The sequence below is a fragment of the Strigops habroptila genome, chromosome 10, assembly GCF_004027225.2.
Source record: "Strigops habroptila isolate Jane chromosome 10, bStrHab1.2.pri, whole genome shotgun sequence".
NCBI classification, from domain to species: domain Eukaryota; kingdom Metazoa; phylum Chordata; class Aves; order Psittaciformes; family Psittacidae; genus Strigops; species Strigops habroptila.
Window position 1 is genome coordinate 5,188,317 of NC_046359.1, and position 26,759 is coordinate 5,215,075.

The window sequence follows — 26,759 nt, forward strand, 5'->3', positions numbered from 1 at the left end:
ACCGAGTCCCTCCCAAATATTGATGCCGGGTGGCTCGCGCAAGCCGGGTTTCCCTGACGCGTTTGGGAGAAACGTTTAAGGCGTTATTTTAGAAGAAAACACTTTTCAAAGCCGTCGGGCAGACCCGCCCCGGGCGGGCCCAGACCCGGGCCCAGGGCGATGGGCTCCACACCGGGCGGGGCGGCCTGAGGGAGGGCGGGCGGAGGGGCCGGGCCTGCCTCGGGGCGTGGCCAAGGCGGTCCCGCCCGGCGGAGCTGTTCAGGGCGGCGGGTACTGAGCACCGCCGCGCCGCACCCGGGCGGGGCCGGCGCCTCCCCGCGCCGCGCTCCCGGGTGCCGGCGGGGGGAGCCGCTCCCGCCGCTCCCGCCGCTCCCGCTCCCGCCTGCGCGCCGCCGCCGCCGCCGCCTGGGGCCATGGCGGCGCTGGTGCTGGTGCTGCTGGCGGCGCTGGGCGGGCGGGCCGTGCTGCCGGGCGGGCGGTGCGCGGCGCCGCTGGCCGACCTGCGCTCGCAGATCTCGGGCGTGGAGTCGCTGCTGGAGGAGTTTCGCCGGCAGCTGCAGCAGGAGGAGCCGGGACCGCCGGCCGCGACGGCGGGAGGCGGCGGGGAGCTGTGCGGCGGCAGCAGCAGCTTCTCCGCCAGGCCCGACTCCATCATCCGCACCAAGGACTCCATCGCGGCCGGCGCCACCTTCCTGCGGGCCCCCGCCGGCGCGACGGGATGGCGGCAGTGCCTGGACGCCTGCTGCGCCGAGCCGCGCTGCACGCTGGCCGTGGTGCAGGAGCCCCCCCGGCCGCGGGGGGCGGCGGCGGCGGCGGCGGAGCTGGGCTGCTACCTCTTCAACTGCACGTACCGCGGCCGCCCCGTCTGCCGCTTCGCCCCGCACCGCGGCTACAGCACCTACAGCCGCCGGCCCGCCGGCCTCGCCCCGCCGCCGGGTAAGGGATGGCTTCGCGCGGGGGGGGCGCCGCGCCGGGCCCGGGAAGCGGCGGCCTCACGGCGGGAGGGAAATGGCGGCCTGCCCGGGGGAGGGCAGGGCCGGCGGCCGGGCCCGGTCGCCGCCGCCATTTGGAGCCCCGCGTCGTGGGTGAGGAGGGGGAACCGGCCGCGGGAGGGGGGGTTCCAGCCGTGGCTGGGGGTGCGAGCTGGGGAGAAGCCCGCCCTGCCACCGCTGGCCCTCAGAACCGCAGGGGTGCCGGCGGGCCTGCGGTTGGGAGCCGGCCGGTGGGACCAGCATGTTCACGGGCCCCGCATCCCCGGGGGGGTGGTGCCGGGTGCGGGGACCTGCGGGTGCTGGGCACCCTGGAAAGTGGGAAGCGCTGGTGCCGGCTGCGCCAGCGCCTGGTGCAGTAGCTTGAGAGCAAGCACAGAGCCGCCTTCTCGGGGGTGCTGTCCAAATGTTGTCAGCTGAGCGGCTTCTCATTCACTGAATTCAGATTTTTTCCTGCTTAAAAATTTGGGAGCTAGACTGAAGAAAACAAGGATATATCTATACTTAAACTTATATATAAGTATATACATCTATACTTTAACGGGGGAGATTTAGGTTAGATATAAGGAAGAAGTTCTTTACAGTGAGGGTGGTGAGGCGCTGGAATGGGTTGCCCAAGGAAGTCGTGAATGCTCCATCCCTGGCGGTGTTCAGGGCCAGGCTGGACAGAGCCTTGGGCGACATGGTCTAGTGTGAGGTGTCCCTGCCCATGGCAGGGGGTTGGAACTGGGTGATCTTAAGGTCCTTTCCAACCCAAACCATCCTATGATTCTATATCTCACCAGTAGTCCAGAGGCAGCATGGAGACTATATAACCACCTGTGGAGTCTGGGCAACATCAAAAGCAGCAGTTCGTTCAACACTGAAGTATATTTAAGACCAACGTAACCCAGAGCAGGCAGCTGTAGAGGAAGACAAGTCTGGGTTTCTAAATATGGAGTCTGTTTCCTAGCATCTGATCCAAAGAACTTGCTCTCAGTCCCCCAGCTCCTGTTGTTAAACAGTTGCACCTTAATTCAGTTTGTCTTAATTTCATTATCTTCTGTTGACAATACTTCCCTAAATGTCCTGTTCATCATCTTCTTCAGCGATCTACCTCAACTGAAGTAAATTAGTCGTTGCATGAAGAAAACGTAGTGGTTGTGTGAATGGACACTGGCACCTGCTGTTGCTGCTCCCTTAGCAGGAGAGACCTCATGTTTGAGGTCTACCCAGCCCTGCCTGTTTTATGAGAATGCCAACGGGAATCTCCTGGAAATAAGAGAGAGCAGGAGCTCAATTTCTAGAGGAGTTACGATGCCCACATATTTTTTTGGAAGGGCATGGGCAGGTGAACTAGACAGCTATAGGGAGGAACTTAACAGCAGTGAAGGTGACCCTAACTATACTATGATTCTGTGATTCTATGAGGCAAGCTTAAGGTATCAGAAAAACCCAGGATATGATTTTGACATTTTCAACAGAGAAAGTATTAGTTCCACAGCATTATTTATACACCAACTTTTATAATTGTGCTTTATAACCCTGTATGCACTTGCAAGATAGAAGGTTTAACACTAGATTTTAAATCAAAGTCATAGAGAATTAGGCTTCTTTGAAAACCTTTGAGAATATCTTTAAATGTCCTTCATAATTTTGAACTACCTTAATTTCATTAAAACCTAGCCCTAATGTAGAATGTGGTTATGGCACAATACTATTGCTCAAATGTTACTCGACCTATTAGAAATCTAGAATTTCTTGAGTTCTTAAATTCAGGAATTCTTTAATGCCTTGCCTTTTTGGCAGCTTTTGTAACTGTCAGCTCTGGGCTCATAAGGCAGTTTCAGCTCCTAATCTTCAAATTGGTCTGTATCCTGTTGGGTTTATTTAGAAGTCTGCCTTGTGGGTGATGGTGGTATTGGAAACAGGGAATTATGACTTCTTAATGCAATTATACTGGAGCTAAAGCAAAGCCACGAAGGAGAATGAACTTTTATTCAAACATCTGTCAGCTGTGACATAGACCAGGAGAACAGAATTAAAATTGAATTATTTTACTGTCTGATGTTATGTTACCGCTGCGTTCTTGAATTACATTGAAACATTAATCTGGACAAGAGTGGATCATCACAGGACGATGAAGGCACACCTCTTCTCCCTTATGTTGCCCCATGTTTGAATTTAGGAAATTCAGGAAAGAGCTTTTCGTGTCAAGATTTTCTTTCACAAGGGGATCACATTTTACCTGGAGCTTTTTTTGTTTGGTTTGGTTTTTTGTCAGAGTACTGTGGTGTTGAGCCTTCTGCTGTTTTCTTTCTGATAATTCCAAACCAATCCATAAACGTGGTGTCCTCATCATTCTGAAACACTTCTGAGCATTAGTATACAGTGATCTTTAGGGTGGTGTGGTTTCATTTATGTTAAGGATCTCCTGTAAATGAAAAACAATTGCTTATTTAATTCTGGGTGCAATTAATGGCAGATCTGTATTTCTCAGATCAAGCGTATATCTGTGTACTTCCAAAGTCATCACTGGTGGGATGACTTTGTGAGACTGAACATTTCAGTGTAAATCCAAGTCTTTCACTTCACACCCAGTTTGTGCTGGTTTGGCTTTGCACTTCCAGGCAGTTTGTGCTGTGTTGACATTGATATCCCGTGTGCCTATAGTGAAGGAAGAGGTAGTGGCTTTTGTCTTTGTTAGGCATATTTTTACATTTTTGACATAGAAAGAAAAAGGACTCGAGTGCCTCACCAGAAATGTCTGCCTTCTGTGCTGCTCACTGGTGGTGAGCAGTGGGAGGGTTCAACAGCAAGGTAAACTAATACCAAAGACATTTAGGAATCAGCAGTGAAATAACCTTTTATAACAAAGCCTTCATTCAGACAACTAGCTGGCAGCTTCATCACTGGCAGGCAAACTCTGTATCGTGATGGAGGAAGCAGAGTAAGTTAAGCCTTTTGTGTTCCTCCCACCAAGAAAAAGGTGTTGTTCATAAAGTTGCAGCTTCTTTTCTAGAAAGCGGACAGCTCCAGCATCTGAGTCTTGATCTGGTGTGTCAGTTTCATATTGCTTATTTACATTCAACCTGAACAAAAGTTAGAAACAGAAGTTAGAAGATGTTTTCTGAGCTTGATTTTTCTGCTAACCTGTGGCTGGTAGTCCTTTATTCCTGTGAGCAGTGGTTGTAAGTGTTTCCTGAGTATGCCTCCTTGCTTTTTTATGCTGACTTCTTAGCAGCATGTATTCCCCAGGTTTGGAGGTGTTTCACTCACTAAGGGTAATGTATTCCATTGCTTGAAACTTTGCTGTGGAAAAAGTGTCTTTAGCTCCATAGGCTGTTCCCTCCCATGCCAGATGTCTCTCTCAGGCCAGTTTTTTCTCATCCTTAGCAAAGAGCTGGCAGAAGCTTCTGTGATCTGCCCAAACATGAAGTGGCATTGCCATTGCAACTCAGACTGCTGGAATATAAAGTTAGTCTGAGAATATCCTCACTGCTTAGGGCCTAGGGCAAGTGGGCTTGTCTCTGGCCCTGCTGGGCATTGATCAAGTCATTTAAACCAGACAGGGGACATGAAACTCCTTCCAAGGTAAAAGTGGAAGAACAGGCTGTGCTTCTTTCAGATCCAGGTCGGTATCTTTATAAGACAGTGATCGATAAAGTAAATAATCAGGTGAAGACTGTAACTCTCATGTACCAAATCACAGTAGCCCTGGCACCATAATGATGGTGTTTATTAACAATGAGTTTGGGGGTTTTTTGCACCTAAATGTTGCTTTTTAAACAAAGTTGGTTTTGAGAGCTGAGTGCATACAAATTAGGCAAAGCTTCCTGTGCCAGTTGGATGAGCAAGAACTGTTTGATACTTTCTATTATTAGACCCTGTTTTCAGTTATTTGTACATTTTCCTAACTTAAGGCATTTACCTTGGCATTTTCTACGTCTTTCCTACTACTGAGCAAAACAAGTTTGCTGTTCAGCCAGTGATAAAAAATTGTCCCACTGCCCCGTGCCTCTGAGCGAGTTCTTGGTGCTGGAGAGGAGCACGTGCAAGGGGGAATCCCTGCACTGACGGGCAGCACCTTTTCTTTCCTTGTGCAGCTCTGCCCACACTGAGTGAAGTTACAGCCTCGTGTTCAGTAGATGCTTTTCTGAGCTTAACATCAATATCCTTTACAGAATATCCTTTGCGAGGCAGAAGAGCAGAAAGCACTCTGGCACTTCAAGGTGCCAGGAACATCCCATGCCCAGAGAAGGAATGAAACTTGAGTGGGGAACTGCAGAAAGATAGAGTCTTGTGGCTAAATTTGTCAAATGCTGACTTGTAGAATGGGTTCTATCTCTCTCTCTTCGCTGCACTGCCTAATGGTTGCAGAGCAAATGTCTTAAACCACTTCTCACATGCCACGTCACTTAATACATCATGGGGTTTGTTAGTCTAATCTGAAAACTTGTAGTCTGATTGGCAAAAGTACTTAGTACTCACAATTTTAATCAATAAGAATTGTACTTTGAATATAGCAAGGTGCTACAAATCCTAAATAGTCTGAAAATCAAGCTTTGAATGTCTTAAATTAGGCACTTAAAATCAGCAGTCATTTCTGATGATTTTTAATCATTATGTACACTGCTTCACCAGGATGCCAGCTTTTGTTAAATAAGTCTTTCACTCCTGTAATCATGTATTATAAAAAGTAGCTAAAAGCCTATTAAGTGACGCAGAGTGCTGTGAAAGGTGTGCAGTAACTGCCATCTGAATATGTATGTAATTCATATTTAAATCCATTTTCCTTAGTTCAGATTAAAAACTACACTGATGCTAACCATGCTGTGTGTTGTGTTAGTGAAACACCCGTGTACGTAGAGAGATTGTCTGTGCCATGTGCCTCTAATGTAGGAGCTATTTCCTGAAGACATTATTGAATATGGAACACAACTAAAATTTAAGTAGATACTACTTCGGTTATCAAAATATGCACTAATGAACATGTTCTACCTTTCAGGAAGTTGCATGTTAACCAAGAAAAGCTCTGGTTTAGATAAATAATCACTCGGCTTACCCTGATAAATAGCAGAGCTTCTCTTTATTATTATAGAAGAATATGACGAGCCTCCACGGTGCAAGGCAGGACAAGATATTGTGCTGCAGTCGCCTGTCGACTGGGTGCTTCTGGATGGCCGAGAAAGTTCGGATGACCATGGAATTGTGCAGTACGAGTGGACGCTGCTGCAAGGTGACTCATCAGTTGAAATGAAGGTACACGTGCAATCTCACCCATGGCCAGTTCCTTGCAGATTGTTATGTTCATACTGGTTTAAATGTAGAACTAAAAATATTTAATATATTGAAATGGGTATGGCTACCAGGCACCAAAATTAGGGTGAATGTACAGCTTGAGCATTTATTGCATCGAAGTATAGAGCAACCAAGGTTGGAAGGGACCTCAAGAGATCGTCTGGTCCAACCTTCTGTGGGACAATGAGCCTAGATGGGATTATCTTTTCTGTTCAAGCACATCTTGAAAACCTCCAGTGATGGGGACTATGCCATCACCCCAGGGGTTTTGTTCCATTGCGTATTTCTAGTGGTTTATACAGTTCATCTCTAAGCAGGATGGCATGAGACAGACAGCAGCAAACAAGTAGATGTTAATTACTGCATTTGGCTCTGATTTCACCATTGTTTGTGCTCACTGCATTTGGTTTTCAGCTTCTGTGATCCAGTTGAGAGACATCTCAGTAATTCAGTTAGTAAAAATAATAAGGTATTTTCATTAACAGTCTTTTGCCAGTGTTTACGGAGAAACTGCAAAAAAAAGTGTGATGTAAACCTTGTTATACTATTTTGTTACATCCATACAATTTCTGCTTCAGTTTGGTTTCAACTTAAAATTAACCACCATTCTCCATCCTACCCTTCTTTGTGAACGCTCTAGGAGCAGTAGAAAAGGAAAGGGAAAATGTCTTAAACCCATAGAGTCTACTCACAGTCTGTTCACAACCCACAGTATTCAGGGCACGCTGGGGACTCCACCTAGAGAGAGGGACATGTAAAGAGGAGAAGGTGTGGACCATAGACTTTACTGTTGCTGAGATGCTGCCAGTGGATAGGAAGAGCTATTTAGAAGTGTTAGTGAAGCCAGCGCTGCATGCTTCTGAAAGTTCTGTCTCCTACTGCAAGATCCACATCTTCGGAAGGGTGACTGCAGTCAGCCAGTCCAGAGTGGCTTGAGGCTGCATTGCAATTTGAAGCTGTCATGTCAGAGGCCACTGTGAGTTTCTTTATCTTCATTTATTATTTTCTTGGCTTGAAAACTAAAAGGTGGAAAGGCTTTGGTAAGGAATGTGAACAGCGTAATACATAGAAAAGGCAAACAAAGCTTTAAGAATAGTTGCAAGATATTATCTGGATAAAATGAACATTTTATTATCAAGACTTGTTAATCTGAGCCTCTGCAGCATTATTTTCTTTAAACAGCAATTAAATACTCTTTAAATTAATCTGTGATGTAGTAATACACCTAAAGTAAGACAAAAATTAGGAGTTAATTAAAAAATTTCAAGTTCATGTTTTTACTTTTACTCTATAAAATAGAGCCAAGTTTTACATCCATTTAAACTTGCATTAGTCGTGGTGATCTCTTTATATTTGATAATGGAAAACAAATTCGACACATGTTCATGCTTAAATAAATCTTTTCCTTTGTGTTCAAACGAGCGGGCATTTCTCCTACAGATATGTACCCTGATGATTATCCATCATAATTTAATTTTTAGAGTTGAACCAGTAATTGTGATTCTTTTTCATGCAGCCTTTCGTTTCTGTCTTTAGTGCTTTAGTTGCTATCCTGAGGTTACTGGATTTCATGTCATTTTTCTGAGCAAACAATACATGAATCCATAGCTACAAGGGAGAATGGTATTGTGTTTAAATAAGATAAAAGGCAGCTGTTGCTTTGCACTTACGTACCAAAGAATAAATAGAAGGTAGGGGAGGGGGAAGGACTGCTATAAAGAGACCTTATCACATTGTAGAAGGAAGCCAGTGGAAATATTGTTTTTCTATTGTGACTGATTATTGCTTCTTAGATAATTTGCTTCTGAGATTGCTACCCATATGCTGTAGCTGTGCGGCTCTGTGACACTTAGGGGCAATTATGGGGTATTTGCTGTTGTTTATCTTAATGCTGATTATCTGGAAATTTACTGTCTAGTCTGAGTCAGAGTTTGTAAGAGGGCAGGTACAGCTGGGCACTCTTCAGGGCAGGGCAGAGATAAAAAGGAAAGCACAGAGGATGCCAGGAGGAGTGGCAGCGTATTCGGAAGACAGTGGCATTTCTCTGGCTCTGCACTGAGAAGAGAGCTGGACTCCATGGCTCATAAGTTTGAAATACCATATTTGCTCTCGCAGCAGTCCTGGTGAAGAGCAGCAGGTGGTTTTTAGAGCATATTTATCTCTGTAATACACTGAAGAATAAAATTCTAAGGGGTCACGTACTCCATCAGGAGGTTATCAACAGCATGATCAGATAACTGAGTGCATTCACGTAAACAGAAAGGGAAGGCAATTTCAGCTAGGAAGTTCACTTAGCAGAAGAGAAGAATGCATTTATCAATACAGCCTGCCATAAAGCTGTGTTTAGGACTCATACCATATTTACCGAAAACTCTTCTATTTTAGGCATGAAAAGCAACTTTAAATAAGCAATCCAAAGTTCTTTATTGAATTTTCATTTTAATATTAAAGGGATATATAGCCCTGTGTGCTGCTTCTGCAAAAATGCACTACATGTCCAACAAACCCGAGCGTTTTCTGTAGTTACTGATGTATGTGTTACTGAATTCGCAGCCAGCTGGAGTTATTTGTGACCGGTAATTGTCACAAGGTTAAAAAAAGTTCAGCATTTGCAAACGTCACACTCATTTTATACAAACTTCCTTCTAAATGACTGTTGTGTTGGTAATGCCAGTTTGGTACCTGTTCTAAATTATCATTGAAAAAGTTATCTTATTAATTTCTTTATGCTCTAATCCAATGTAAGTTGTTTCTGTATTTGTATCAAATGACTTCCTGAAGCCTAATGTTTAGGTCACTCACTATAGGTGAACTTATTTCTGGTTCAGAGCAAAGCATAGAAATCCAGTGTTGGGCATGGAAAAATTCAGTTCAGCAATCTGTAAAAGTTGTAAGTGACTACATCAGATGTCATACTGGACAGAGGTGGGCAGTCTTATTAATAAAGCAATGCTATCAGTCACCTTATCACAAATCAAGATATAGCAAAAGTAACTTCTGTGGATACGTGTATATTGTCTACAGACTAACTTCACAGAGGACAAAATAATATTTGACTGCCTACCCTCTCAAATTACATTTCCAATTACTGAAAATTTGAGTTAAATCTGTGTTTCCATTTATCGTCCAGTGCTGAGGGAACTGAGTGTACGATGAAAAATGTCACATAAATGTTAGGTGTGTTTATTTTTACACCTGGATGCAAAAAAAAAAGATCAAAGCATCACATGTTGAAACACATGCTTGAGTGGGCTGGCTAGACCTAAGACAAGTATTGAATCTGCATGAAAAGCATTATACAGAAGTGAGCTCCCTATTCCTACGAGTTTATGGATGGATCCTCTATAGCAATGTGGGTTTTTTTGCTGTTTTTCATCAGGTACCACAACCAGGAACACTGAAACTGTCTCACATTCAGGAAGGAGCGTATATCTTCCAGCTAACTGTGACAGACACTGCGGGTCAGCGGAGCTCTGACAACATCTCTGTGACCGTTCTGCCCATGGTTCATTCTGCAGTAGGTGAGAAAATGACTGGAGCCATTGCCTGTGTGACACCCACGATATGGTATTCAGAGCAAGGGTCTTGATGGGGGCAGAAATCTTAGTCTCCATATCTAGTGTTTTATTTTGCCCTTATTCATTACATGATGACATCTCTTTCAGCTTTGAATTGCTGTTTCAGAGTAAGGGAGCAAGCAAGCATCGCTTGTTTGTTAGAGCAGTAATACTTTCAAGCATTTAAATGTTCATCCTTGTATTGCTAATAAGCATGCAGGGTTGGAAAAATGAAATACTGACATATGTATCAGGCACATCGTAACAGTTCATTATATAGTCAGAGGGTGTGTGCAACATGACAGGGCTTGTGCTATAGGGAAGACCCAGTTAAAATCAGTTAATAGTATGTGTGAGGCACAGACTAATAATAATATTGACCTGCATCTGTAGTCTAAAAGATGGGATGGTTTCTTGGTTTCATGCATTTAAGCTTTTCTGTGTAATTGTTGTTACCAGAGCCTTATGCTACTGGCGAAACTGAAACTGGACTTGACCCATCAGTTTTAAACTCTGAGCTCAAGAAACATGTAAAAAGCATAAAAGGTAGAAAGTAAAAGATTTCAGTGGCTGCCAATTCTGTAATAATTTCTAATGATGTTGTAATTAGCAAGTTGCTAATACGGATCTGCTGCTTTGGCACAAAGTAAAAGTTGTATAACATCATCACTATGTTCAGCTGAACCAGTGAGAGCTTTGCTCTGCACCAGCGCAATATCTCTATGTGAGAGGGTAGTCCCTATGGCAATAAATTTGTATTACAAAAAACCAGCTATGAGTCTGCTTAATAATGCCTGTATTCCAGTAATGGATGATTGAGTTGTATTCATTAATGTTTAATTCAGCTAAAGCAGCCAGAGAGGTTTGCTGGTTTATTTATTGGCTGCTTGCTGTGGTTATCTGTGGTATCTTTTGCATGGAACACATAGAGGATTTGCTGTGGTTTTTCTTCTTCTAATTCCCCAAGTACGTTTGCAATTCAAGTGCTACTGCTAGAATCAAACCAGTGTCCGGTACCTTAATGCATGCAAGAATTGTGCTAGTATTAGCACCAAAGTGCAGGACATGCATTTTCTAAGTATGAATTTAGGAGTTTTAAACAGGTGCCTGTGTTCCTGACATTCTTCCCTTAGCATTGCACAGCTTTTTGGTGCATAGCAGGCTAACAACCAAAAGCTCTGACTTCCTTATGCAAATCAATTTGCTATTACAACATTAACCAAACACTGAATTTGATAGTGCTTTACAAAGCAATGAACTACACCGCTGCTGGAAGGACAAATGCACGGATGTGAACACTTGATGATTACAAGGTCAGAATGGGTTTCAGGAAGGCTATGAGTATGCAGAATGAAATGTCCAGGGACCCTCTCCATTTCCAGGGGAATGTAAATATTAAAGCAGGCAGCAATCAGGTTTTTCTGGTGAAAATCCCTTGTGAGACCTTGTGCTTTGTCCTATTCTGGCATGTGCTGCATGGAAGCCAATGGATTGCTGATGTAAATAAAGGATGAGCATTCTTTTAGTATTCTAATTAGGCTGCAGAAAATGTGCCATAAAAGATCCCATATAGTCCAGATATGTGCATGTAAAATAACATATTGTCAGAAATACAGAATGGGTATGTAGTAGGAATTATGTGTTGGAGAGATGCAGTTACAGCCATAGAGATTTCATTTATTTATTTTCAGGACTGTCCTGTGTCTTTTAAGCCTGGGAAGATCTCCTTTTAGCTTAGTCCAGCAGAGTTTAAAGTGCTGTAGGCGTGCTGCACAAGGTGTAAGGTGCAACAGCCTCCACGTTGAGTACTCCTGTAGTAAAGAAATTGCCAGAATAGTGATGAGGGTGCCAGCAACAGCTATTAGCTGTATTAGCTTCTTTGCCAATATAGCATCATATATAGAGCTCAATATAGCTGAGCCTGGCCTTTCTTCAACTTTTTCCTTAGTGCTGCAGATATTTCTCATTGACTCAATATTTACTGTTTGGGTTACTGCCCATCCCTGGCAATGTTCAAGGCCAGGTTGGACAGCACCTTGAGCAACCTGCTCTAGTGGAAGGTGTCCCTGGCCATGGCAGGGGGTTGGAACTGGCTGATCTTAAGGTCCTTTCCAACCCAAACCAGTCTGTGATTCTATGATTTCTTTTTTGGTAACTTGCTAATTGTTTCTCAACAGCCTGCGTCGGGGTTTGCTCTCGCTACCAGTTTATCTGCGATGATGGGTGCTGCATTGACATCACGTTTGCTTGCGATGGTGTGAGACAGTGCCCTGATGGCTCAGATGAAACCTTCTGCCAGAACCGTAAGTGTGCCGGGCCACAGGAGATTGTGAGAGTAGCCACAGCCTGAATGACCAGAGGGCAGTGATGCCCCTTCTGTGGCCTGTTTCCCTGTGAGCATGCAGCTTGCACCTTACGTTGGAAGTAGCACATGGGGTGGTTTAATGTGCGCGTACAGCAGATGCTCCAAAATTAACTCCCTTTTCTTCAAAAAAACTGTTAAAGGTCCCCAAATGGCAGATTTTGTGTTAAGAGTTCTCAACATTTAAAAATCAGTTCTTTACTTGCATAATGATTCTAGAAACAAGGACCCCGGTCTTGATCTGAAAAGGTGGCTCAATTACATACCTTGCAAAAATCTGAAACACTGGAAATGTGAGCATGTAGGGGAACCAGTGTATAAGCCATTCTCAATACGTGCCTATGCTCAGCTAAGTGAACAAAAATCATCAGGGGGTGAATTGCCTCAATGGCCAGCCACTATTCCATTGTTATTTCAGTGGCCAGATTTCACTGTAGAGTTCATGGGTATACTTTTGCATAACAGCTGACAGCTGCGTATCTAGAACTCGCACTTCATCGTGTGTCTGAACCTGAGGAGGTTGTTTCTCCTGCCTCAAGGCCCGTGTCAGAAAGTCTCCATCAGAACACTCCCATTCCCTTCAATTCTGTACAAAAAATATGGTTTTTGTTTCTGTTCACGTAGTCAGCCCAGGTCGGAAGACGGTGACACATGCAGCTATTGGCACTACCCAGCAAAGGACTGTAGGACTGCCTGAAAACGCAGATGAAAACTCTGCAGAAAACACCCTGAAAGCCACTGCCAGAAATCAACCTCTTCTCTCAGTGGATGCAGGCATGACAAACCAATCGCTTTCTCAGGGACCAAAGAAACAAATCAGTGGATTTGTGCCAGGTAAGAGTTGAAATGAATCAGTTTCAATAAATCATTCTCTTTAAAGAAAGAAAAAGTCTCGCACCTTGAATTTATTTTAATTGTCTTTTGGTGCCTGGCTAAGAGTAAAAATTTGCAAATGTCAAAAATACAGCTTATAAAACAAGTAGGTTTTGCTTTATAATTGTCATGGTTCTTACCCCGTGCAAAAAGAAAGTTAAAATGTAGGAATGCTAGAAAAAGAATAGTCTTAAGGAACAAAACGTGCAGTGAGCTAGACACAAATTCTGCCACAGGATCAGCTGTGTAAGCTGATGTGTAAGGCTCTTTAAATCTGTAGGATGAGAGTAATGGCTTTTCTCCTGGTGCTAACTGAAGACTTCTCTTTTTTCTTTTCTTCTTCTGAAGTCATACCTTGACTATTATGGGCACTTTTTCCTGAAGTGTGTCTCCAGGGCAGAAGAAATCTTTCATCACTATAGAGAAGTCTTTGGTAAAAAGCAACTCCAAGTCCCCAGTATTCTCTGTAGTGTGATTCTCCTCCGTATTCTGTTGTGAGTCAGTGTGTAGTGATGTTACAGGCAGCCACCAACTCTTGCCTTGCTAAAGCTCCAGAAACTCCAGTGAAATTGGTGTGTCTTTTAAGGTTTCTGCTGGTGAATTAAAATGAGCTGAAATGGCAGTTGAATAAAACTGTGTGCAAAGAGCATAAAACGAGTATGAGACCTCTCGCTTTTATTTCTTCATGGTTTAGACTGATTCTTGCTCTCCAAGACACAGCTGTTTATAAACAGCTTTATTTTCTTGTTACAGCAGAGCAGTGCTCAGTGCCCTCTGCTGCTGACTCTTGTAAAGAGCACTGCCCTGGTTGGCAATGCGATGCTTCTTCAGATGCTTGTACCTCATCTGTGGAGACTGCAAAGGGAGTGAAAACACCATTCTTAAAGAATTTGACTGCCTCAGTGAATGTGTAGGAGCTAATACTAAAATCCTCTCCCAGATGTTTCCCCCTTTTCTGGCAGTGTAGATGACCTCTGTGCTCCTTATTGGAATGACTTAAATTCTGAAGTCTGCTCCCAACCCTTCTTGCTTGTGTAGTCCCAAGTGACACCTGATACAGGGCCACCCAAACTAAACACAGCATTGCCAAAGGGCATTGCAGGCTCCAATGGAAAGTCAGCTGCTAAGTAGGCCTCAAAACCAACTGGGCTTGTGAATCCAGAAGTAAAACCAGAACTGAGGTCACCAACTTTGGCAACCTATAATCAGAGGTTGTAACTGGAAGTGCATGTAAAAGCGTGGCACTTTTGCACAGTCCTTTTCTGTGTTTACCCGTTGCGGTGACTTCCTTGCACCATTTTTGCTCTCAAGGTAGCCGTGTGCTCAGCAGTAGATAATGAAAGAAAACAATTGTTATAAAACAAAAAGAATGTAAGGGGGCTTCAGTGACCAGTGAACTGCCAGCTGCTGTTGTAACCTTTTTTCATTTTAAACAGGCAGGATTTCCAGCTGACCATGTCTGATTTTAATACTTGTGGGTTTAACGTTGCTCTTTTGACAAGGCTCAGCTGGGATTTAGTTTCAGTTAAATGATGCTTAAGGATTTCCTTGTAGAATAGAAGGACCCAAGAGCCCAATACTTTTAACCAAAAAAGCAGCAAACAGCTCAGCAAGTTTTTAGATCACCTACAGATCAGTTCCAAAGAAGGTGCATGTGGTGAGACATGAAGGGGTGCGAGGTAGCAGGGCCCAAAGCCCAACTGCCAAAATCTGCTCTGCATTGATGTCTTCTCGTGCAGACACTTAAGCTCCATGGGAGTCACATGCTGTATGTGAATGATTCCCAGAGGTCCAGGGAGGTTCAAGTCCTGCTCCACTGGCAAGCATCACAGCCTTTATGGAGTTGAGGAGACAGGCATTTAGCCTTTTCCTAAAAATCCACCCAGATCCATTAATGAGATTTCTCTCCATCACCGCCATCTCAAGGAGGTTACAGACCAAATCTCATGATTAGGTGCTACAAAAATGAAGAGACATGGAAACACTGGAGCAGCTCCATGAAGCCTGCCTGGAAAAGTGTTCAGGAGGGCAGCAATTGCTAGACTCATTTTTGAGGAGAAGCAAGCAGCACTCAACAGCCTCAGAAGTTCAGCAATTCCACTGGCAAAAACCCTGTTCTGGGATGGACTATCTCCTGAGACAGTGCTGGACCTGCTGCTGGTGCCAAGGCAGAACATATGCCTCCAAGTCACACTGTAAAGGTCTTTGTTGGACCAAGATGATAATCTTGCTTGTTGGCCTAGAGTTGACCTTGCAAGCACCCAAAGTGCCCTGATATCCTTCTCCAGGGAAGCTCTCAAGCCCCACTGCATATTGCAGCACTGCTGCACTTGTAAATGAATATAACAAACACAGAGTTGCAGCATAGCACACTGAGCAATGGGCTGGCTTTTAGCAGCAACAGCCAGAGTAGCAAACATGGGCAATGCAGACAGGTTCTGTTCACAAGTGAGATTTGCACTCCCCAGCAGAGCCAACTCAAGCGTATAAATCCCTGTAACAGCTTTGCATTCCCCTGGCACAGGGTCTGTGCCTTTCCCTGCCTGCCCATCCCAGCTGATGTGCAGAGCTGCTCGGGGCTGGGATTACAACGCTTGGCTGAGCGCCCAAGCCACCGTCATGGCTTTGCTGCAGAGGCATCAACAGCAGTAGCAATAACCTAGGTCTCTGGTTTAGGGTAGCTGGAAAAAAACAACATTGCAGTTTCCTGGGCATGGACTAGAAAATGAAGAGAAAGTGAAAATAAAATGAAACCCACATAACATGTTTAATGTCAGGCTCCTAAACCCGTTTGGGGAAATCTCTCTTTGTTTTGTACTTGGGAACAGGTAAGATGTTGAGCAGTATTGACTCTGATAGCCCCTCCAGTCCTGTAAGAACAGCCACAAGTCGTAACAAAACCCTTCAAGCTTCATTGAAAGGATTCTGTTATTCTTAGACCCTTCCAAAATTTTCCCACTAAACTTCTCTCCACATTCAGACGTATCTGCCAAATGTCTTTTTACAAGCAGTTGACTTAAATATTCCCTTTACCCAAATAGCAGGGAACCAAGTTTATAAAACAGGCATTCAGATCTAGCTTTGGCCTACAGGCTGGAGCAGCTCTAAGAAGAGCCAATGTCTTTCGGGTATTTTCATAATAAAGACAAATATTCATTTAACTTTATTTAGGGAAGACACAAGCAGAAAACAGCTGATTGATTTTGGTCTCAATTCCTTTCAGGTTATTTTGCATAGCGCTGATACCACAGAGGTACCTTAAAGCCAGTACGATTTACACTTTGCGTTTCCTTAAGTCCCCTTTACATGCCAGAACAACTTAAAGAACCTGAATGAGGGGATTTGATTCAAAGGCGGTTCCTGACATGTGAAGTTAGTGTTAATGCTCCCCTAGCCATAATGGCAGGGCAGTGCAGCCAGCGCCTGGGAGGCTGTGCTGTGCCTTAGAGTAGGGACATTACCATTAACCTCATGCCAATATCAATGAAACAATTTAAGCTTTAATTAATAGTCACATATATTTGCTGCTGCCATTTGATAGGGACACATCCTGCAGCCCTTTGGAGCTGGTGGTGGTGGGTGGGAGATAACCGTGGTGCACATTCCAAGCTAATTTACTTGAACACTTCTTTACCACCCACCACTCGATGTAAACCCAACTACGTTTCACATTCATATTTACAGATCTTGTAGCATAGTGTGTTTCCACTGGCACCGTCACAGTTGCGAGGGCTGCCAGCAAATGCATCACAGCGCAAAGTGCCCTTCAATGTTTGTGTTATTAACAAAAACCAAAGGTAGTCATTCCATTTAAAAACATAGGTGTCGTTCTGATTTCTGTGAAGGTGTTGGTGGATTAAGCTGTCAGTCTTGCACAAAGCAACCCCGTAGCCATTGGCATAGGACTTGGTGGGAGGGCAGGAGGAGGGAGCCTCAGCTGAGTTACTCTTTGCTTTTCTGAAGCAAAACTGCAGCCGCCTGCGCTCCCAACATGAACGTTTCTTGGCAGCCGAGTATGAGTTGTCTCTTCCCGTGTAGTTACAATGCTGTGTAATATCTTTGTGCTACACAAAGCTGAAGAGATTCCAAGCCATCCTCTTTGAAGTGTTCACTCCATGTGTTCCGATGTCTTGCAAATACTTAAGTTCTGCATCCATATGCGTCAGGTAACAGGCAAAATTAAGGCGATTCGTGTAGCCAACCTATGCATTTCCTGCTTTACAAATTCCGAGGGTGGAGTTCACATAACTCAAAATGGCCTCATTTTCAACTATATATGACTGCTTCAGTGATGTTTTAGCTCAGATTTGTCTATCATCTCCCATTATGGAAGTTTGTAAAAGAGAATGTAGAGCCATCTTTATTTCAGTGGAAAATGATCCCACTTGGGTTTGGCTGAGATGCATTGTGGTTTGCCGTGCAAAACTGAATTTACGTTTTAGCTTCAGTTTCACATTATTTCAAAAATTCAAGTTATACAATCAGAGTCAGAAGGTCTTAAACTATGGTGGGGGGGTTTTCCCCAAAATGTAAGCACTTTCACGTTATTTAATTCTAGTGTCCTGTGGATAAGACTTCCTGAGTCACTGAGCTGCAGTATTCATTTATCCTGCTTGACTTTATGCAGATAACAGTTCCTCAGGGAGAAGAACAGATGATAAAAATGGGAATGGCATAATGTTGCCAAAGAGAGACCAGCTTGGAGGTAGTCGTCCAGTCCCAGAAACAGGTAAGAACAACCATGTGAATTCATATTGAATTATGTTAGGTTTTCAGTCAAGCGCTGGAGATCCAGATACTATAGTCAAGAACTGAATAATGTACCTTCATATTCTGAACTGTTCCTAACACAGAGGCTCAGACAGTTTAGTTTCACAGCAAGAGCTGCTCCAAATATTAGCACCTAAGTGATATACTGGCTGTATTTTTAAAGAAAAAAAGTAATGATTTCTCTACCAGTTTCTCACTGTATTAAATAAAGTGTAATTTCTCTTAACCTCCTTCTAGGTGCTGTGTTACCCTTAGCCTTAGGCTTGGCCATCACCGCTTTACTGCTGCTTATGGTTGCTTGTAGGCTGCGTTTAGTGAGACAGAAGCTGAAAAAAGCTCGGCCCATTACATCTGAAGAGTCCGATTACCTCATCAACGGGATGTATCTCTAAACACCGGATTTAGGTCAGTTGTTTTCTCCCCTTTCTCCTCTGTCCATGAACCTCTGCCTCTATAAAAAAGGACCAAAACCTGTAGTTAAGTTTCAAGTGTAGAAGCAGCCTGTGAGATGAGGAATGTGTTCTTCCCCTTCGGTGATAAATAAAGAACTGGGTAGGTGCCTGTGCGTCCGGGGCTCCCGAGAGTAGCCCCGGTTGGCTCTTGAGCAGAAGACACTGCAAGCTGGGGACACCCCAGAGGGGGTGCGGGGTGCCCTTGCCTTGCCAGGGTCCTGGCTGCGGCAGTGCAGGCCCCAGGGCCAGGGCACCAGCACAGCCCGTACCCAGCAGCCCCGGCCACGCTGGCCAAGGCACGGAGGGAAGCCTGTGCCACCCTCCTCTGCCAGTGCTGCCACCGCTGTGCTCCGCGCTGGGGACCAGCACCCTCCAGACCAATGTGTTATTCACTGTCCAGCAGAGACTGAGTTGTGTACCTTCCACCTGATGCACCGGGAGTATTGTCATTAAGAATTCATCTTGGTTTGTTAATTAAAAGCAATCGCTATGTTGAAGCACCAGCTTTTGTAACGAAATTTGGGATTTAAGGAACAAAGCATCTTTTTTTTCATCAGTACTTTAAACCCCTGTGCAGCTGACAGAGCCATGCTTACTAAATGCTAAAGTGAAAGAATACAACTCATTGGCAGATGAGTTTGGACTTACCTGTACCCGACAGCAGTCATGTGTGATCCCAGAGCTATGCCTCTCCCCGGAGCTCAGGCCTTGCTCAGCCTCTTCCACCCCTTGCTCGGCATCCTTCATGGCGTGAGAGAGCAGCACGCAGCGGCTTTTACCTGCGACACCGGAGTATAGGATTCCTCCTGGTTATTCCATAGCTCCCTGCAAAGCTTGGAAGCTTTGGCGACCTGCCCTCACCCCAGCAAAATTCTCATAGAATTAGGAGCAAGTAATTGATATGTGTGAGTGAACTTCAGATGTGTTAACAGTAAAATGTGTACAGTACATGTTATATATACATTTATATATACACACCGTGCTGTCTATCTTGTTTGACTGTCCAAGGATGCCACATTCATCATGGGTCCCAATAAAACCGGAGTCAAATGAGGCATGCATCTTTTTGTATGTCGTCTTTCATACTTCAGTAACTTCAAGTCAGCGAGAATATTGCCATGGTGTACAAATAGTTCTTCAAGTTGCTCGGTCTTGATTACTTCATGTAAAATAGCTCTAATAAACCTATTTTATTCTTATATTTCTTTCATTGCCTTTATTTTCAGCTACCAGCTAAATTTTGTGCTACGAGACCATAGCGTGAGAGCAGACAGACGTACATCTCTCCTTTCTGTGAAACAGCCTTAAAAGAAGCTGCAGCATGTATGATGGGGGGGAGTTGTTGAGAGGTTTTGTTTTAGGAAGACTGAGAAGAACAGGGCATCTACTTCCATGACCTGTGTCTTAAGCAGTGCTTGGGCTGAGTGACAGCAATGGCAGAGCTGGCTGTGCCAGCCGCTCAGGGAATCCAGTTTGCCAGTGCTCCTCGCTCAGAGCCCTCCTGCCACGACAGGCAAAGCCTGGTTGTACTTCAGCGTTACATTGGGTCCAGGAGCCCTTCTGCTGATGCAGCCCATTTCTAACTTGGGGAGCATGGCCTTTCTTCCACCCCAGCCTACAGCAGGCATAGCAAATAGCATGAGACCCAGAAGACTACATTTTAAATACAGCCTTCTAGGAAACACGCACTACCCATCTGGTTGGGGTATTGTTTCCCATCATTGAAATTTGTTTGGGGTTTTAATTAAATATCTAATTCTCCATCATCTTACGACAGCAGCAAGAAAAACAGTCTTTTCTCACTGTGCCTATAGTGCTCCTATTACCAAAACCCATTACTCCAGCTCACAGCCAGCAGGAGAACGAAAAGTTTGGTTGTGTTCTTCTGGGCAGGACCACAGCAAGATACCACACGGGGCACAATCCAGCCAGTACAGCCATGGTGCAAGAAGCTGCTCAGCTCTGCGGTCGCTTTACCCAACAGCACGCTGGCTGTGTTGCTGTGCTGCTGCAAGGGAATCAACCTTTGTGGGTTTTGAATATGACACAACCAAGGATAAACATGTCCAAGCAGCGCTGGAGCCAGAGCAGCAGGCAGCAAGTGTAGCACGGGAGCCCAGCTATCACCGCGGTACAGTTGCCATAGTCTTCCCAGGGACCCTTCTTTCCAGGAGGGGAGATGGTGACAGATGGTGACAGACCACCCGCCTGAGTGAGGCCTGTGGCCTCTCGGGTACCTGCAAACACCACAGCTGGAGTGAAATGAAAAAGGAAGTTTGCACCTTACCAGAAAGCCTGGGCATCGTCAGCTAGATGAAGAGCAAGACAAAGGTAGCACAGTAACAGATTGGCTTGGCAGGCTCCTGCAGTTCATGCACAGTGCTCTCAGTAACGTGGGGTTTCGGTTCTGGGCCACTCGTTACAGGAAAGACACTGAGGTGCTGCGGTGGGCCCAGAGAAGGGCAGCAAAGCTGGTGAAGAGCCTGGAGCAAAAGTCTGGTGAGGCTGAGGGAGCTGGGGTTGTTTGGTCTGGAGAAGAGAAGGCTCAGGGGGACCTAAACGCTGATGTGTCTATCCACAGATCTGGGAATATGCTCAGTGCACCTATTTTTGCTACCAACATGCTTTAGACAGATAAGCAGAGAATAGCAATTGCTCTGATAGCAGTTACCTGTGGATATTACCTCTCTGTGTATTAGGAGAGGTCACTACAATTTGTTTTGTCAGTGTATTTTAATGGTGATCAAGATATACATTTCAGTGCAATCGCTTTTTATATTAATTGTTTTGCCCTTCAGACCAACTTAACGTGCATTTAAGGGTACAAATTATTTCAGAGTAACAAGGAATACTTACCAGAGTTTAATCCATAATTAGAAGTCAGGTTTTTTCTGTAATGAGTTGCTTGCTGCCCACTTTTGCAGAGGATCCTAGCCTGAACACGCAGTCTTTCCATAGCACTGCAGGATTATAGCAGGGGCAGTTCCAAAAGCACATTTGCGAAACAAAACATCTGAAATAGGTCAGTGTGATGCTCCGTTTGCTGTTTAAATCCTAGATAAAGCACTAGAGTTTCAATCCCGAGCTCCACAGAGCGAGTCAGAGGCAGGAACCAATGGCAACACAAACATGCCACCCCAAAACAAAGCGAGAGCCTCTCAACTAAGCTCCAGCAGAACTCACTGACACACATCACTGGGGTCCACGCTTGCTGCTCTCATGAGCACATCAGGGATTGGGGGGTTCGGTTTCTAATGGGAAAAGCTAAAAGAGTAAAAGCAAAGCTAAAAGCTAGAAAAGATTCAGAAAGGCAATAAACACGTAGTAGTTAGTGCAAAAGAAAGGAGCCCTTGAAACAATCAGCTTGACCCGAATAAGGAAAGGGAAACATGCTGTAAACAGGGAATATTTTGGGGGTGGGAAGCGCAGAACTAACTTAGCCATATATTTTTCAACTAATAGTTACTTAAAACAAGTAAGTGAGAACGTAAGGCTTGTTTGAGCTACAACAGAAACACTTGCTGAGCACTGCAGTCTGTGCTGGAGCTCTGAAACACACAGAGAAGTTGAGAAGGACTGAATCAGCACAAGAAACCAGCTCAGAAACAAGCTTTTAAAGACACCTGCTGGAATTTTAATGTTTCATTTGTAAGGCATACTAAACTACTCATAAATAAATATACTACTCATATAAACTACTCATAAATCACTCAAAAGCACACTTTGAGCAGGCTGAGAAGAAACAGACAAGGCAGAAAGGTTCAGTGCTGTGGAGGACTGAGGGTCACAGCTTGCCAGAATGGCATCAGCTGCTCGGCCAGCAGAAATGTTTAATCCTGTTTTAAAGAAGGCAGAGCAAGAAAGTTTAACATAGTTCTTCACAAGTATCAGGTCCTAATGCACAAAACAGATGCATTTGAGATACCTACATTCAAAACAGATGACTGGACAACATAGATATAGAGGGAGCAGGGAATTTGAAGGGGTGCAGGACTGGAAAGGTCTTCAAAGCAGGCAGTCCCAAATTCCCACTGTGCTGTGGAGAAAGTATCTCTGAAGGCTAATTCCATGCACAACAGATGACTTTCCTCAGGCTGCCTCCATACCCAGAGGAGAGAAGCTTGTCCAGAGCTCTGTTTCCCTACCCAGAGGCCTTTGAAAGTGTCCTCCTAGTCCATAAGGCACCTGAAGTAAAAGTTACTGATTAACTCCAGGTGCTCCTTTTCCATTATAGTAAAAAAGGAATTTAACAGAACATGGTGAACAAGATACTTAACTGTTAGTAATAAAGACATGTAAGATACAAACGTATGCCTAAACATGGCTGAAAAAAGGACTTGATTTTCTCAGTGGCGCCAGGGAACTCTCTCAGTATCTATCAGGTCACCTCCTCAGAAGCATATGTTAAAAATGGCTGGACTACAAATAAACATTAACAGATCAAAGCGAGATCTCAGAGAACCACCACCAACAGCCCTCATGAGAATAGTGTGGTTTTGCTAAAACAGTTTTGTTTCAAAGGCACAGGATTAAGCCATGCCACGTAGAGCCCTCCCGCTCCAGCATCACTCCCTGTTTCAAACTCGCTGACTACAAAACATTTCTGGAATCATCTCGGTGGTCTCCATCAGCAGTGCTGGTGCACAGCCTCTGTGCGTTAGGAAAAAAATTACCATGTCATGGTCTCTGTGCCCTCAAGTTAGCTGGCCTGTTGGAATGGGAATTGTAAACAGACAGGCAATTCCTGCTACAGAAAGCATCCACAGGGCACACCAAACTCTCTGCTCTGTGGAGCACTCACAACTGTGTGTGAGTTTTCAAGATATGGGCTCCTGGTTCCTCCACTCGAGCTCTGGAGGTCTGCCACTGCCTGAGCCCTGGAACAACCAGGCTGGCTGTGCACTGGTTCAGCCACTCTGTCCTCCCAAGCTGTTCTGGTGCGGAGGGGACCGAAACAACCCCATGAAACAGCACTGAGCCTCTTTTAAAGAGATAACCAACCTTTAATGCCTGCAAGCGGCAGATCCTCCGCTCCTAGCTAGCTGAATTCAACCACGGAGGGCAGGCAGAACTCACACATTGCACATGGCCTGATCCCCAAAACACACAGATGGGAACTAAAAGAAACTCCGAACAGCCAAGTAAAACTCCACTTACATCCATATGGTATTACCAGGCTCGGTCACTGCTGCGATACATTAATTATCTGAAAACGGACACAGAGTTCAGGTCATTTCGTAAACCAGTATTTCTGTACATGCTTGCTTTCTTTTAGGGCATGTGAAGTCCTCGGAAGGTTAAAACAACCACCAAACAAAGAAGCCCACAAAACCAGGCAGACACCTAGATACAGCTTCCTCTCAATTTGTTTTATTTGGCAAAGTAGCAATTCAGACAGTTCACACAGCATTTATTCAAGCTTTTCAAATCTTCTGCATTTCAGTTTGTTCTCTTCTCCAAGTTTTTACTTCAAAACCATTGCTCCATCATGGAGGGGCTTTCATTCTCCAATTCCTAAATGTTACTCCTGGATACTCCTCTCTGTCCGAGTACCTTGACTATCAACCACCCCCTTCAGTGGAAGGGCCGCACTAATCCCAACAGCCTTGGTCCCTGAAGTGGTTCTCCCCCAAGAAGCTGTTGCCGGGTCTCAGCTGTATCACCTCTTCCAAGGTAGGCTAGCTTATCACACTGCGTCCGGAGACAAGAATTTGGATACAGTTGAGCTCATATCTTTCATTTAACTGATTAAATTAGTGAGGAGATGTAAATAAAGCTGAACTCAATCCGAGTGATACAGTGACCAGAAGGTTGAACATTAGCATGCATCATTTAAGATATTTCACTTCAACACCAAGAACTAGATTCACAGTTGATCGTGGGTTAGTACAAATTTGTCAGACGCAAGTGAGGTTTTCTGAATTGTATCGTCTAGAATACACGCTATATTAATTCCTTTGCAAGATTCACCTCGTGCACGTGCTCCCAGGCTGCCATCGGATCAGGAGGTGGTACGTTAACTTCCCAACATCTAAATAAATTAAGTAATATATATCTTTTACATGGGAATAGGATGGGATCGACCTTCAAAAGGAAGGTTACTTAAAACGTTCCTCTTTCATATTCAGAGGCCTTTGAATTTCAACTTTTATGCTTTCAGGGATTAATCCTGCCACAAAATCACTGCTGTTCCACCATAAAAAGTCATTATGTTTTTGCAGTGATCGCTACGGTTTGTTTTATGCAACCTATTTTAGTCTATAATCCTTTCTACCATTAAAAAAAAAAAAACCAAAAGAAAAAGAAAATAATGATAACATGCTGTTTACTTTAATTCCTGGTTGCTCAAAGCTGAGCAAGATGACTCAAGATCCACTTCCCCCCTTTCCTGAAGCAGCCCACCTTACTGTACTGCTTAGCCATTTGCTGTTGACATTTTACAGCACCAAAACAGAAAACCTGGGGCAGAAAAAAAGGTTTATAGCCTTCCAAAAGTGAACAATTGCCTCTCTATCTGTACTTACGAGTCCAGGATTCGTTGTTCCTTCTGCATGTATCATGTTTTCCTTGTATAGCAATTAAAATTCATCTTCTAAAAAGCCAGAATTTTTCCTGGGTGCCCACAGTTAGAAAAATGAGAACGTTCATAGAGCAAATGGCTTTGCCAAAAGCAACTTTCTTTTCGAACCAAACTGGAGTTGGTTTGGTTTTTTAATAAAGACTCTAGCAATCCCTATCTCGGTATTCTACTACATACTGATCCTAGTCTTCCACACAGGCACACACCCCCCCTCTTGCTTTTAGCTTTATTTGGCAAAGCAGCACTGCGTAAACTGTTCAGTGATTGGGACACAGCTTACATCCTATCTACAGCGTTGAGTCCGTGTGTATCTCACCAGTAGTGAGCTACAAACCGAAAGAGAATTTCAAGACTCCACTGATTAGTTTTAGAAGGAAAGGGAAAACCACGTCTGTTGTGTCCAACTCGAACAGCCATGTTTGATAAGAGCAGCCACCCACCTCTGATGTCGTGAAGTTTAATATATATGTACAAATGCCTGGTTTTAAGGTAATAAAGCAGCTGATTGTATCTACTACATGCTAGTCTATGACACCATGTCAAAAGCTTAAAAAGGAAGTTCATCTCCTTTTAGTAGCATCTAGCAGACATTGGAACACAGAAAACCTGGTATTACCTACGTAGTGTCGTAAGGTGCACAGAAGCAGTTTTACCAAGGGACACAGGAGCCAAGAGAAGTGAGTGTTCAAGTACCCCCATCAAAATTAGAGTTCACAAGCTGTAGGTCTTGATCTGCAGTTTTGCAGAAATTCACTTTGAACAGATGAAAGTAAAATAAAGGCATGTTAAATAAAACAGTGCCCAATAAAACTTTCCACCATTTCTTTATCGGATTTGCCTTGAGCATCTAAAAAAATAAAACAAACACCACGCTTTTCCATGCTGATAACAGTATAATGAAGTCCAAAACAAGCTGCAATGCTGTTGGTTTTCAAAAAGCTTTTAGAACTGGAGATGAGCAGTCCACTGTAACACTATGTTTGGGTCAAGATGATGTAGCTTTTACAATTCATCCCTGTAGAAAGAAAATACATGCAGTTATGTTTCTCCTCCCCTTGGAAATCATATTTTAAAAGCTTTGATATCGGCTCAGATTACACTTAAGTGCTCATGCACATCAGCAAAACTTCAGAAATCTCTTCAAGCATTCAAAATTAAAAAAGAAAACGAGAAGAACTCAAAACCCAAAGGAAAGGCAACAGCAATCCCATATCATCTCCTACTGTTACGTGATGTAGCGTGAAATCGGGGTCCCTCTACTTTACGTTGGCTTGCTTTGATGAACCTCCCCCACACCACACAGCTATTTACACAGCTACCTGCCATCCAAACTGTTGGCTCCGTGCTGGTGAGAAACTGAGCCAACTTACTAGACAGAGTATTGGCAAAAAGCATTCTCTGCAGCTGCCAAAAAGAGAACTTTCGCTTTAGCTGCAGTCTCTCAAGAAAGCTAGGAACACAATCTCACATCAACATCGTGCAGTTTGTGCCACCTACTTTCTTTATTTCACAGAGGAGCTTGAATAGCTCCCAACGGAGCTATGCTAAATCAGGAGTAGGTTATGCAAAGGGAGGGGGGCAGGGGGGGTGTGTGTGCATGTGTTAAAAGGAGACTCAGGTAGAGAAAGGATGCACCAAGAAGTCTCTCTAAATCATTACGAGGAATCTAGAAAATGCAGGGGTTTGCTCCTGCAGGACATTTAAAACACACTGAAATAGGAAACCCATATTCCAACAGTGAAACTATCATATATTAATGATTTATTTAAATATTTCTAAAGGATGAACTTTAATGCAAAATGTCCATCGAATCTGAAAGCTGTGCACTGGGCCATTAGGAATGTTGGGAAATTCAAACCAGGAGTGTTTGCTTTTATTTTTCCCCCTTTCCCAAGG

The 26,759-nt window shown here is 44.3% G+C and overlaps 2 protein-coding genes across 7 annotated transcripts in view; one reads left to right on the forward strand and one right to left on the reverse strand.

The window, feature by feature from the left end:
* The first annotated feature begins 234 nt into the window (after nt 1-234).
* On the forward strand, nt 235-19,482 carry LRP11 (LDL receptor related protein 11). Of its 2 annotated transcripts, XM_030500009.1 has the most exons (7): nt 235-936; nt 6,070-6,230; nt 9,649-9,790; nt 12,004-12,129; nt 12,813-13,022; nt 17,689-17,790; nt 18,069-19,482. In XM_030500009.1, exons 1-7 carry the CDS (start codon nt 414-416, stop codon nt 18,221-18,223), a joined length of 1,419 nt encoding a protein of 472 aa, XP_030355869.1. In that variant the 5' UTR covers nt 235-413; the 3' UTR covers nt 18,224-19,482. The 2 variants fall into 2 exon arrangements, with proteins under 2 accessions (XP_030355869.1, XP_030355871.1); XM_030500011.1 differs by lacking the exons at nt 17,689-17,790; nt 18,069-19,482 and adding an exon at nt 13,410-13,718.
* A 4,149-nt stretch (nt 19,483-23,631) lies between these two features.
* PCMT1 (protein-L-isoaspartate (D-aspartate) O-methyltransferase) overlaps nt 23,632-26,759 on the reverse strand; it is a 32,483-nt gene continuing 29,355 nt past the window's right edge. For 2 of the 5 annotated variants that reach the window (XM_030500012.1, XM_030500013.1), the window contains exon 8: nt 23,632-25,878. In XM_030500012.1, the coding sequence (XP_030355872.1) occupies nt 25,866-25,878 (13 nt within the window). In that variant the 3' untranslated portion in view covers nt 23,632-25,865. The remainder of the gene's footprint in view (nt 25,879-26,759) is intronic. The other 3 variants (XR_003993570.1, XR_003993571.1, XR_003993569.1) reach the window with 2 other exon arrangements.